Source organism: Macrobrachium rosenbergii, chromosome 16, assembly GCF_040412425.1.
Source record: "Macrobrachium rosenbergii isolate ZJJX-2024 chromosome 16, ASM4041242v1, whole genome shotgun sequence".
In the NCBI taxonomy this organism is placed as follows: domain Eukaryota; kingdom Metazoa; phylum Arthropoda; class Malacostraca; order Decapoda; family Palaemonidae; genus Macrobrachium; species Macrobrachium rosenbergii.
The window spans coordinates 60217443-60231977 of NC_089756.1; the positions used below are offsets into that span (position 1 = coordinate 60217443).

At 35.3% G+C, this 14535-nt stretch overlaps 1 protein-coding gene across 1 annotated transcript in view; it reads right to left on the minus strand.

The window, feature by feature from the left end:
• Positions 1–14535, minus strand: part of Start1 (Steroidogenic acute regulatory protein-like) — a 437354-nt gene that overhangs the window by 147195 nt on the left and 275624 nt on the right. Inside the window, 3 exon segments of the mRNA XM_067119201.1 lie at positions 12104–12159; positions 12260–12385; positions 12528–12660. Of these exon segments, the coding sequence (XP_066975302.1) occupies positions 12104–12159; positions 12260–12385; positions 12528–12660 (315 nt within the window).

The following is a 14535-nucleotide window of genomic DNA, read 5'->3' on the forward strand; positions in this document are numbered from 1 at the left end:
TGTATTCTACATGTAATTGCGCACATTTTCATATATAAAACTTTATGTAAGGGCTAATATAAAACGGTGCAAACATTACCACAAAGTGACGAAAGAATTTCTGAGATTTTCGGACGAGTTACCGCGTGCGGAGGTAGGGAAAAAGTTTTTTTCAAAAATTCACCATAAATCGAAATATTGTGCTAGAGACTTCCAATTTGTTGCAAAATGAAGGTAAATGATTGAATATTACTAGAATGTAAGAGTTTTAGCTTACAATTGCGTTTTTCGACCATTTCGGTTGAGTCAAAATTGACCGAAGGTTGAAATTTTGGCACTTATCGTGATTTATATGAAAATATTTCAAAACTGATAAAAGCTACAACCATGGGTTATTTTTTTGTATTTACATGAAAATGCCCACATTTTCATATATAAAACTTAATGTAATGGCTAATATAAAACGGTGCAAAAATTACGACAAAGTGATGAAAGAATTTCTGAGATTTTTGGCCGAGTTACTGCGTGCAGAGGTAGGGAAAACGTTTTTTTCAAAAATTCACCATAAATCGAAATATTGTGCTAGAGACTTCCAATTTGTTTCAAAATGAAGGTAAATGATTGAATATTACTAGAATGTAAGAGTTTTAGCTTATAATTGCATTTTTCGACCATTCCGGTCGAGTCAAAGTTGACTGAAGGTTGAAATTTTGGCACTTATCATGATTTATATGAAAATATTTCAAAACTTATAAAAGCTACAACCATGGTTTTTTTTGTTGTATTCTACATGAAATTGCGCACATTTTCATATTTAAAACCTTATGTAACGGCCAATATAAAACAGTGCAAAAATTACGACAAATTGACGAAAGAATTTCTGAGATGCGTTGCTGATGCTCTGTAGTGCGAGAAGAAAGAAATTCGTGCATGCGCGGCTGGGTAACGCTTGTAAACAAAACAACAGCATGATCCGAGAACTCCCAGCATCCTTGATTTAAAATCTTTCGCAAACTAGGCCTATAACTATTTTTCGAATATTTAAAAAAACTTTTTTAGTCGACGTACCATACCTCCGCTCGGCATTTGACATACAATTTTAGTCAACATACGATACGTACAGTCGGCGTTTAAGGGATATGTATATATATATATATATATATATATATATATATATATATATATATATATATATATATATATATATATATATATATATGTCACGTTATGATGGTTTTATGGAACTGCTGGTTCGTTCCCTTTTGTGGATTGCTGCCTCCTTACCTTCAAGTTTTTTGTTTTGATGTTCTCGTCGGTGAGCTGCCGTTTTCTTTCGCCAGTCGGGTCTGGTAGGGCAGCGAGAGTAGCGGCAGTGGCAGCAGCAGCAGCCAGTTTTTGGAGTCGACGTTGGTCGAGTTTATGAGCAGCAAATTGGAGCACGCCACGAAGTGGAGCACGCCGTAGAGGTGGAGTGTGACCATGAGTAGTTTGACCAAAGCTGCTCATCTTGATGACAGCGTGAGGCTGTCCTGACGTCTCCATCGGGTTTTCTGGTTTGTGGGTTTTTGTCCCTGTTGCAGCTGAGGGCTGTCTTGGTGCCCTGATGGAGGACGTATGTTTGGTTTTTTTTCTGCCTGCTGTTGTTTATTTTGCCTTTTTTTTTTTTTTTTTAAAGCTACTTTTTTTTGTTTATTTTAACTTGATTTTGTTTAGTGCTGCCTTTTGGTTTTTTCTTGTATTTATGGTTTTTATCTTTTTACCAGACCTGACTCACTTGTAAATTTTGTAAATAAATTAATTTTGAGCTCATTATATTGTTTTGTTGTTTTCCCTCCTTTGTTTGTTGCATCTGCCGTCAGTCATGACAGCCCCGTCCTGAGTATGTTAAAGAACCTGCATAACGGCCCACTCGGGTCGTTACAATGGCGACTGTGACAGGGCGGCTCTGTTTTGGCTGGCGGGGTTGTTACGGCATTGAGGACATGAGTGTAAAAAAAAAAATAATCTTTTTTTTTTTTTCTTTTAGGTGGGGAGGTGTCACGTTATGATGGTTTTGGAACTGCTGGTTCCCCGCTGCTCCCTTTTGTGGATTGCTGCCTCCTTACCTTCAAGATTTTTTTGTTTTGATGTTCTCGCCGGTGAGCTGCCGTTTTTCTTTCGCCAGTCGGGTCTGGTAGGGCAGCGAGAGTAGCGCAGTGGCAGCAGCAGCAGGCAGTTTTTTGGAGTCGACGTTGGTCGAGTTTATGAGCAGCAATTGGAGCACGCCACGAAGTGGAGCACGTCGTAGAGGTGGAGTGTGACCATGAGTAGTCGTGTGACCAAGCTGCTCATCTTTGATGACAGCGTGAGGCTGTCCTGACGTCTCCATCGGGGTTTTCTGGTTTGTGGGTTTTTGTCCCTGTCGTCGCAGCTGAGGGCTGTCTTGGTGCCACGATGGAGGACGTATGTTTGGTTTTTTTTCTGCCTGCTGTTGTTTATTTTTGCATATATTTTTTTTTTTAAAGCTACTTTTTTGTTTATTTTAACTTGATTTTGTTTAGTGCTGCCTTTTGGTTTTTTCTTGTATTTATGGTTTTTATCTTTTACCAGACCTGACTCACTTGTAAATTTTGTAAATAAATTAATTTTGAGTTCATTATATTGTTTTTGTTGTTTTCCCCTCCTTTGTTTGTTGCATCTGCCGTCAGTCATGACAGCCCCGTCCTGAGTATGTTAAAGAACCTGCATAACGGCCCACTGGAATCGTTACAATATATATATATATATATATATATATATATATATATATATATATATATATATATATATATATATATATATATATATATATATATATATATATATATATATGTGTGTGTGTGTGTGTGTGTATGTATATATATATATATATATATATATATATATATATATATATATATATATATATATATATATATAAAATACACACACATACAGTGGATCCCACCTATTGCTAGAAGTATTTCTTAATACTTCTAAAAAGCTTGTCATGTTTCAAAAGAGCCCAAGGAGACATGCCTTCTACCACTCCCTTGTTTTCATGCTTAAATCTGACAATAGATCTGTAAGGTCCAAAGTACCTTCCCTTGGACATCTCCTACGCCTCTCCAATTACACAGCCTCATCTGTGGTGGACCAAATTGGTTTCATCTCTCTTTAGGTCAGACTTGTCTTCCATTCCACCACTACTAACAGATAATGGTAGAGATTGGTTACTGGCCCTAGGAAAAAGGCTGAACTGCTTCACTGAGCTTTTGAAGCTCAGCAATCAGCTGAGGATGTCCCTCTCCCTGATACTTGTCATCCTGAGTCTATTCTTACAAAATTCACTCTGGGGATGTTAAGAAAATTCTTGATAATCTTCATAGCTGGGGTGGAGAAGATCCTGATGGTTTCTTCTCTTTGTTTTTTTAGAAAGTTTCTAGTGTGTTGTCTCCCAAGATAAGTGGATTCTATAGATTTTTATGTCAACGTAGTGGATTAGCACAAACTTAGTAATACAGTACCTGTTCCAAAGAGTGGCATATCTGCCGACTGCAGTAACTACAAGCCAATTTCTGTTCTCCCTGTGCTCTCCAAAGTTGCTGAAAAAACCTATCTTTAAGAAACTATTTAAGTATGTGGAATCTAAAGGATTGTTAGCTGATAATTAATATGCATATAGGAAGTTAGGTAACAGCAATGCTCTTTTAGACTTTAGACTTGACTTGTCGTTTGCAAGGGAACCTTGATAAGGGTTTTAAGTGCAGGGTAATTCAAACTGATTTTAGTACTACTTTTGATTTAGGAAATCACATGGCACTTATTTATGAACTTCAGAATCTTGGAGTAGGCAGATATGTTTTAGGATTACTTCAAGATTTCCTTACAGGTTGCTGTGGTTGGGATCTTTGGTGAACCAAGACCTATTTTGTATGGAGTTCCACAAGATAGTGTTCTTGGTCCACTGTTATTTTTAGTGTACAGTATACAAGTGATATCGGTGCTGGCCTGGAAAACAAGATTGTTCAGCATGCTGATGATGCAACTGTTGTGGGTATAGTAAAGTCTCCACTATGAGAAATGAAGCTATCCTCAGCTTCAATAGGGACACGGACCAAATCAGGGAATGTTGTAGTCGGTGGGGTATGAGGTTGAACTCCAGTAAAACAAAAACACTAGTATTGATTAACAGATCCCATACAGATTTCCCACCCCATCCTCCCCTTCAGGTGGATGGAACTATGCTGAATGAGTCTGAAGCTTTCACTAGTCTTGGTGTATCTTTTTATTCACATCTAACTTTTGAGAATCGTCTAATGAAAAAGTTAGGTATTGTTCATAATTCCTCATATACTGTATTTGTCAGGGAATTTCATAATGTTAGTAACACCATCTATTGACTGGATTTGAAGTTACAGTATTTGCGAAGTTTCGAATTTCATAATGTTAGTAACACCATCTATTTACTGGATTTGAAGTTACAGTATTTATGAAGTTTCTGTTAACGATTTTGTCCTTTGTATTTTTCCGTTCCATAATAGACTTGGAAAAATAAATTTTTGTATTTTCTTAGTCACGTTATAATCACCTAGCCGTGCAGTAAGTGGATTAACTGCCTGTGTTTATACGGAATATTGTTATATCAGTTTTTTGTGAAATATGTTTATCTTTAAAATTCTTAAGTCTTTAAAAGTGTATTTAAAATTGTCTATAAAGTGCGTATTTAATTAAAATTCTTTACGAATTAAGTTATTAAAATAAGTGTAGTTAAATTTCACAAGGTATGTTTCTTTTTGTTTTCAGCTAGGGTAATCCTCGACCCTTGGGGAAACAGTGCATGACCTTAAACAATCCCGGAGCAATTACTGCACTTTTGAAAATACTTGAACTATTATCACAGGTTCCCGTTGTTACATTGAAGCATACGTTATATAAGTGACTCTGAATCCGAAATTCAAATTGGTGTATTATCTATTCTAGCGTATGATAAATGTCATAGAGACCCATGAACAGTGACTTGTGTTATGTACTGTGTTGTAAGGTTTATTTTTCCTTGAGCAATTGCTGAGGTATTTATTCGTAACAAGACATTTGGTGAATTATTTTGGTAATTGATATTAAAAGGGTGTCAGACAGATAAGTTACTTAATATTTTTGTTCGTTATTTGTTTATTTCCTTATTTCAATAATCTATCTCTTAATTTCATAATCCATAGTGGTGTTAATGTATTAAAATTTGTAATTAAACATTATTTCTAAATTTCTGATTTGATTTACCATACCTAATCACAAATAAGCAGTGCTATCTTTACCAGGGAAAAATGTCTTCGGAATTCCTGACATTAAGTGGTGTGCTCACCAGGGCTAATTTAAATATTTCCTTGTTAATAGTGGCCTGCGTTACTTTGTGATTGGTTTGGTGATAGTAATTTTATTTTCTATTACAACATATAAAAGTGCAATTAATTGGAGTGGTGAAATTGTATTTTGAGTATGGGGCATTTTAAGTATTCTGTTGGAAGGTCGCAAGTGGGAGACTTCCGATAGTTAATTAAATGTAAACCGAATTCTTGAAACAGTGTCCGGTAACATAGTTGTTACGTAAGAGTCCAGCTGACTCTAGAGATATACTGGTTTGGCAATTTTAAAGTTATTGTTTTGTACTTTATATTTATTTTTATTAAAACTTATTGTTGAATCTTGATGCTTGGTGAATGGTTACTGTTATGTAATGAAAGTGTGATTGTCCTTTATTCATAATAATTATTTCTAGTACAATTCAGTTTCTGCTTATTGTCATTGTGTAACAGGTATCTTTAATGTTTCTTAAATTAAGTTGCTTGTAGGCAATGGTTAAAGACTGATATTGTAAAATGGAGTCTTATAAATTCTGAAGGATGAAGGTTTGTCCATGGGACTCTCAGATGAAGCTCTTTTGAACTTTATAGAGAAGAAAATCAAAGATAGTGATGAGCGTGATAAAAGACATGCTGAAACAGAAGAACGGGCTCTGAAGATTAAATTCGAAGAAAATGATAAGCAGAGGGCACATGAACTTGAATTGCAAAAGCTCAGAGGAGCAACATCTAACCCTAGCCATGTGACAGTTGCTGTGGATACTACTAGACCTCTTCCTTTTGTGATGCTGATGATATCACCGCCTACCTAGTAAGGTTTGAAAAGGTAGCAGTTTCTCTCAACTGGGAGCGGAACTCTTGGTCAGTTCAGTTGGCATCACTTTTAAGAGGTAAGGCATTAGATATCTACACGTCGCTCTCAGATGATGTTACAAGTGACTATGATTCATTGAAGGAAGCTCTTTTGAAAGGATTCAAGAAGACTAGTAAGTGGTACAGGACAGCATTTAAAACTGCAAAAATGGATTCCAAGAGCACATATGAACAATATTTGAATATATTATTTCGAAATTTTGACTTGTGGATAAATAGTCTTAGGATAACGAAAGACTACAAAGATTTGAGAAACATTATAGTTCAGATCAGTTCATGTCTACTTTACCTAAGGAAATGCGTCTTTTCCTTAAGGAGCGTAAACCTAGAACTCCAGAGGATTATTCATCATTGGCAGACACATATGCTTCAGCACACAAATGTTATCCTAAGGATGAGCAGAAGTCCTTTAGGCACAATGCAAATGCATCTAGTTCCAGTGACAAGATCAGTATGAGTGAGAAACCAGAGAAAACTAATTCTTTCACGTCCTGGTAAGATTTCATGTTACGGTTGTGGTTTTGGACATATTTCAAGAAACTGTCCTAACAAGTTACCCAAAAAGAAATCTGAATCTTCTCTTGAGATAGGACAAGTTCTGGATAACACAGGAGTATGTGGACCCATGGTATGTGGAACAGTGAATGGTACTACAGTATCTACAATACTTAGAGATACAGGTTGTTCAGGAGTAGTGGTATCAGAAGATTTAATTCCTGATCCTGGAACAAATTGTTCATATTCTACTCTTATTGATTATTTGGGCAGGAAGGACAGATTCCCTATTGTCAAGATTTATTTGAAATGTAATCTCTTTACAGGTTGGGTTAATGCTGTTCGGGCTCCAATAAAGTACTGTACTGTCTTATTAGGCAATATTCCAGGTGTTCAAGACCATAATTTGTTTCCTCGGAAAAATACAGATTCTTCCGTAGGAGTAAATGCAGTAACAAGAGCACAGGTAAAAGGAGAAATATTGTACACCCTCTTTCTTTACCAGAACCATTTGATATATCCATTGATCATGAATCTTTTCTTAGAGAACAGCAGAATTCATGGGCTTTGAAATATGCAAGAGAAATGAGTCAGTCTGAGATGTCAAATGTTGCAAGAATGGTTTGCAGTAATGAGTTCGTGATGAGAAATGGACTTCTACAGGAAAATACAGAAATGTAAAAAGCCTCAGTTACTAGGAAAAGAACAGTTGGTTGTACCAGTTGAATGCATAAAATTAGTTTTATTCTTGCACATGATATTCGGTAAGTGGACATTTTTCTCATAGGAAAACCTTTAATAAAATTAGTGGAATTTTCTGGTGGCAAGGTATGACGTCTGACATATATAAATATTGCAAATCTTGTGATGTATGCCAAAAATCTTCTCTTGTTGGAAAAGTAAAGAAGGCTCAGATGGTTAAATTACCAGTGATCTCTTACACCATTTTATTAGTTGCCATAGACTTAGTGGGCCCGATTTCTCCTCCTAGTGAAGCAGGTCATAGATATATTCTGACCATGGTAGATTATGCGTTCAAGTTTTTCCCGGACGCAGTAGCTTTGAAGAACATAACATCTGAAGACATTGCAGAAGCCTTAATATCTATTTTTTCCAGAGTAGGAGTGCCAAAAGAAATTCTTTCTGACAGAGAACCACAATTTGATCAGAACTTATGTTGCAAGTACACAGGTTATTAGGAGTCAAACCTCTTTTCAGTACCCCATATCACCCTGCTGCCAATGGAAGAATAGAAAGGCAACACCAGATTTTAAAGAGTATATTGAAGAAAATATGTGAGTTAAAACATAATCAGTGGCATCATTTCCTTCCAGCTGCACTGTTCGCCATGAGGGAAATTCCAAGTGATACAACAGGTTTCTCACCATTTGAGATTTTATATGGTCACAAGTGAGAGGTCCCTTGACAATATTGAAGGAACTATGGACAAATTCGGAGATGTCTGCAAAGGAAACTGATCTTTATTCTTTTGTTTTGGAACTATGTGAAAAGTTGTCTGATGTTTCTGATTTGGCTGTTCAAAACATGAATATATCTTCCAGTACATATAAGTCTTATTTTGACTTGAAGAGTAGTAAATACGATTTAAAGCAGATGATGAAGTGCTTTGCTTATTCCAGAAAAACAAGGTAAATTGCAGTTCTCATGGAGAGGTCCATACAAGATAATTGATAAGCATGGTCCAGTTGACTACTGTAAACGTAGACGGTAAGAAGGGACTGTATCATATCAATCTTATGAAGAAATATTACGGTAGAGAGAATGTTAATATGTTACATGTAGCAGATGAAGATATGACTGGAATGATAAACACTGTTCATGTTAACAAAGTTGCTGTTATTAATACTGATGAGGATGATTATCTGAAAATTGAAACTGTAGATATCAATCAGAGTACATGCAACAGAAACCCTAATCTTTCAGATGTACAGAAAGATGATCTTCATAACTTATGTCAGAAGTACAAACATGTATTTTCAGATAAACCAGGTAAAACATCTTTACAAGAGCATAATATTAAGATTAAGACTACTGAACCCTTTGTTCGTAAATATTATCCAATCCCAGCTCATTTGACTAAGGATTTCAATGACGAAGTACAAAGTTTGCTTGATCTTGGAATAATAGAGCCCTCATCTTCTAATTATTCATCTCCTGCATTGCTTGTAAAAAAGAAAGAAGGTAACTACAGATTGGTTGTTGATTTTAGAACTTTAAATGCAATTACAGATTTTGATTGTGAGCCCATGCCAAGCTTTGAGCAAGATCTACATAAGTTTGCAGGTTTTATGTATATTACAGAACTTGATATCTGCAAAGCATATCATCAGATTCCTCTAACACCAGAGAGTCGCAAGTATACAGCCTTTTCAACTAATCTGGGACTAATGCAATATGTAAGATTACCTTTTGGCCTTAGCACAGCTTGTGCGATGATATTAGATTAATGAGGCAAGTATTGAAAGGTCTTCCTTTCGTAGTTTGCTATTTTGACAATATCTTTATTATATCCAAAGACTGGAAAATTCATATGGCAGATTTGGAAAAAGTCATAACTGTTACAAGAAGCGGGATTAACTGCTAAAACCAGGAAAGTGTTTCAGTTTCGGTTATAAAGAGATACAATATTTAGGATATGTAATCAACAAAAAGGGGTATTTTTGATGAAGATGCATTGTTAAATTTAATGAACTGAAATCTTGTTTAACATCTCCTCCGATTCTTCAGGTGCCTGATCTAAATAACATTTTCTGTTTAAGAACGGATGCATCGTTCTACAGGTCTAGGAGCAGTTTTGTTGCAGTATATAGACGGTGAACCTTATCCAGTGGCATTCGCAAGCAAGAAACTTTTCCCCGAGACTCGATATGCAACTATCGTTGTTGAGAATGCTTGGCCATTGTATGGGGAATAAAGAAGTTTGAGTACTACTTAATGGGTAGAAAATTCCTCTTGGAAAGTGATCATAAGCCACTATGTATTTAGAGACTTCAAAGTCTAGTAATGAAAGGCTAATGCGTTGGTCTTTGGCATTACAAGTTTATTCATTCTGTTGTTCATGTGAAGGGTACCAATAATATATTTGCTGATTTGTTAAGTAGAGGTTAAGGTATTTTGTCATATCTATGAAATTCCATGTTTGTTTACCTTTTATATATAAAAGGCTTAATGGGGGGTTTTGTCAGGGAATTTCATAATGTTAGTAACACCATCTATTGACTGGATTTGAAGTTACAGTATTTGGCGGTTACGAATTTCATAATGTTAGTAACACCATCTATTTACTGGATTTGAAGTTACAGTATTTGCGAAGTTTCTGTTAACGATTTTGTCCTTGTATTTTTCCGTTCCATAATAGACTTGGGAAAAATAAATTTTGTATTTTCTTAGTCACGTTATAATTACCTAGCCGTGCAGTAAGTGGATTAACTGCCTGTGTTTATACGGAATATTGTTATATCAGTTTTTTGTGAAATATGTTTATCTTTAAAATTCTTAAGTCTTTAAAAGTGTATTTAAAATTGTCTATAAAGTATGTATTTACAGTAATTAAAATTCTTACGAATTAAGTTATTAAAATAAGTGTAGTTAAATTTCACAAGGTATGTTTCTTTTGTTTTCAGCTAGGTAATCCTAACCCTTGGGGAAACAGTGCATGACCCAACAATCCCGAGCAATTACTGCACTTTTGAAAATACTTGAACTATTATCACAGGTTCCCCTTTGTTACATTGAAGCATACGTTATATAAGTGACTCTGAACTGAAATTCAAATTGGTGTATTATCTATTCTAGCGTATGATAAATGTCATAGAGACCCATGAACAGTGACTTGTGTTATGTACTGTGTTGTAAGGTTTATTTTTCCTTGAGCAATTGCTGAGGTATTTATTCGTAACAAGACATTTGGTGAATTATTTTGGAAATTGATATTAAAAGGGTGTCAGACAGATAAGTTACTTAATATTTTTGTTCGTTATTTGTTTATTTCCTTATTTCAATAATCTATCTCTTAATTTCATAATCCATAGTGGTGTTAATGTATTAAAATTTGTAATTAAACATTATTTCTAAATTTCTGATTTGATTTACCATACCTAATCACAAATAAGCAGTGCTATCTTTACCAGTAAAAAAATGTCTTCGAATTCCCTGACAGTATTTATAACAGTGATAAAATCAATGCAACCTGCTTTAGGTCGTTTGTGCTTCCTTTACTAGAATACTGTTCTCCGGTGTGGACATCTGCTTCTGCCAGAGATTTATCTATTTTAGACAGAGTGGCTCATGGTGGTAGGTTTCTGTTTCCTAATAGTAGCATTTATGACTTGGACCATTGACGTATGATCGCTTGTTTGTCACTTTTTCATAAGTTGTATTTGAACAGAGATCTTCCACATTCACAATTGATTCCCTGATCCCCTTTACCTGCCGAGAGCAACCACATTCACTGAACAGCAGCACCAATATGCAGTAAATGTGCCTCGCTGTCAAACTTCTCATTTCCAAAGGTCCTTTATTCCACACACCATTAGACTGTGGAACAGCCTCCCAGAGGATGTCATGCAATTGGAACTTCAGAAGTTCAATGAAGATGCAATGCATTGCTACCCTAATACTGTTCTCCTTGCATTTTAATACATTTTTATCTATTTATTAATTTATTAACTTATTTTTTCTTTTATAATAAAGTGGGATCTCTTCTTTATGTATTCCTCTTCACCTCCTCTTACTTCTTCCTAATGAACCCCATATTTTTTGGAAGCTTGAATTTCAAGTCAATGGCCCATGGGCTTGTTCCATATGAATAGGTTTCATCTTCTGAATAATAATAACAATAATTAGTGAAATAGCTTCTGTTTTCAATAAGGAGACTGACTGATTTCTAATACCAAACATCATTACTTATATAACCCAAATGAGTGATTTGCTATTTTATTTGAAGAGTATTTTATAGATACCAAAGTTGTAAAAAATAAAATATAGTAAATCATGAGTAATTCCATTTAAACTATGCTCTGTTTCAAGAGTTGCCAAATATCACTTCACTGAACACTGAATGGATCCAGTGATTAAACAACTTATCCCACTTTTGTGGGCAGCTGTAACTAGATGTCATATTCTACCATCATTCACAGCTATTAAAGTAACTTTTCTCTTTCTGTTTAATAGCTAGTAACAAATAGTAGATTAAAATTTCTGCCATTCATTTACTGTTTTTGGGTAAAACAGAGTTAGCAGAGGTCCAATATTCTGGCCACCTTTGATGATTTGGTATATGTAGTAAATGAATTCAATGCTTTTTTAAGTAGCAAAGAATAAACTCAGTCTACAGTATTATGATGCAATTCAAAGGGCTTTCTTATCTCCTGACTTACCCTTGGAGACAACTTAGTAGCACCTCTTCTGGAATCATCATCTTCATCATCAGAAGCTGCAAAGTAAATTTTTTCGTCAAACATGAATCATGAACTACAAAACTCTTTTAAAGCAAATATATGAAAAAAGATGGTTTTATGAAAAAAATTATTTACCTAAGGGTGACTCCATGGGAGAATAGAAATCGCCAATTGTCTCTGTATAATTACTCAGGTAATTCCTCACTGCTTCTAACTGAGGTATCATTGGGTCACCACCTGAATGGTGGCCACCACTAGCAGCTGAAAGATATAAACAGAAGAAAGTGACAATAAATTCAAAAAGATCATTAAATATCATCTACAAAACCCGCCAAAAATTCTTGCCCACAAAAGTCTAAGCTCATTTGTCAATATCACAGAAACGCAAACTAATAAGACTTACCTTCAAGAATGGTTTTTGCCCTTGCCTCTTGAGGTAAAACACGAAAATCTATGAACCAGGCCTCAGCCCAGGCAATAAGGAAAGATATGAGGATAAGCATCACTTCAAATGGATAGCTTGCTTTCTTGTTCCACTGTCAACAAAAACAATGAAATTAAGATTAAAAACCTTATGAATTTTGATTTCCAAAAAAATAGCATACAAAAATCACTAAAGCAATGATGGTATCAAGATCCTGCATATAACAAATAAAAATCCAGTATTTTTACACTGGAAAATAAATAAAAATTCTTATGATAAAATTAATCATTTGGATACTTACCTACTGTTAAAGTTTTTATATCTTTGCACCATTAGGTGCTATCACATTCAAAATAAAGAAGAGAATAACACTTGGCTGACCCAGGTGGACTGTCTAAAATCACCTCTTTTTCCCACCAGATTGTTTTATGTGTTTGTCAGAATTCTTCTTGACCACCCTCTAAGATGTGAGGAGGCTGGGTGATTTCCACTTTAAACAGTAGGTAAGTATCCAAATAATTAATTTTATCATAAAATTTCATTATTTGGGATGAATCTTACTTACTGTTAAAATCACCTGACTACCACATTGAAAGTTGGGGGGTTAGTGCAGGCAGAATAAACATCCACTCAGTCAGGTGAACTAAAGCTTTACTTAATAAGAGGAAGAGCATCTAAACATTCTTGCCTACTGTGTGATCCTTCCTCATAAGCAATCCCACCAGACGGTGGATCCACAGCAGGGTATAAGGCCCTTGTAGTGAGACTTGTCAGAGGATCCTTACAAGGAAAATTAACTCTATTTCATGGAGTACCAATGACTCATATGCCAGACTCAAAAGCCCACAACAACAATCCAAAACTCAAGATAACTACCTTTAGATATGAAGGTATGCTTCTTTACATCAAAGTGCACCTTCATGCTCCCCAAACTTGACCCTGGGATTTCATAACAAACTAACAACAGGAGAAAAAGGACAATTACTCTTGTATTTGGTTCAGGAGAAAAAATCCTTGCCTCGACAATAGCACTAAGGGCTTTACAATTCTCATATAAATTTCCAATGTGTCGCATATATTGTGAGGCAACAGCTGAGTTACACCTTCATTGAGTTGTGTTGACAACCTTCTCTAGTGAAAGGATTTTAAGCAAATTAAAAGAAGTGTTTTCCAGTGTATTAGATGTACTTTTTTACTTTTAAATGTATCAAAAAACTGCCCTGCATCCAATGCAGCCATGTTACGGGAGACCGAGCCAACTTGGGTAGGTACAAAAATTATTTCTAACAATAAAACACTGAAAAACAAGCCTAATTAATATGTGAATATAGAGTACAGTATAATGTAAGCTAGGCTATCGTATATGTATACAATATACCATAGTGTAGGCTAAGCTAATTCTTGTTTGTTATTCAATTTCTCTTTGTATTGAATTATCATAAGTCAATCTACATGAACCTCCAGAATTAAATGTGATATTAATAATTACTATTCCATATATGTATAGAGTATACAGTACTTTATAGTGTAGACAAGGCTGCAACCATATATGTCTACAAAGTACTGAATACCCTAGCGTAGGCTAGGCTATATTCGAGATAAGTTTTTTCCAACAAACAACGGTTTTTCTTAAACCTAACCCCGTTGTAAGTAGGATAATACCTGTATAAGCATTTTTAGAATTTTTCTTTGTTTGAACTATCAAAATAGGGAGTTCTAAGTGTTTTAAGGAGGGTTTAAGCATTTGCAGAGTTTAGCTATTCTGGGGGATGGGATGCTCCCATGAATGCAAACGGGGGTTTTGCTGTATGTGTCTCTTCTGGAGGTTTGAGTTTTTGAGAGACAAAAGACAGCCATCAGTTACAGGAAACTGATATGACACTTCCTCAGAGTAGCTGGCCACCTCCCTGCCACCTGAATTATCCTCCCAATGTCCTCCCTAACCTGTCATCGAGGCATCTGTTTACAGGTAGTGCTCGAGTTACAC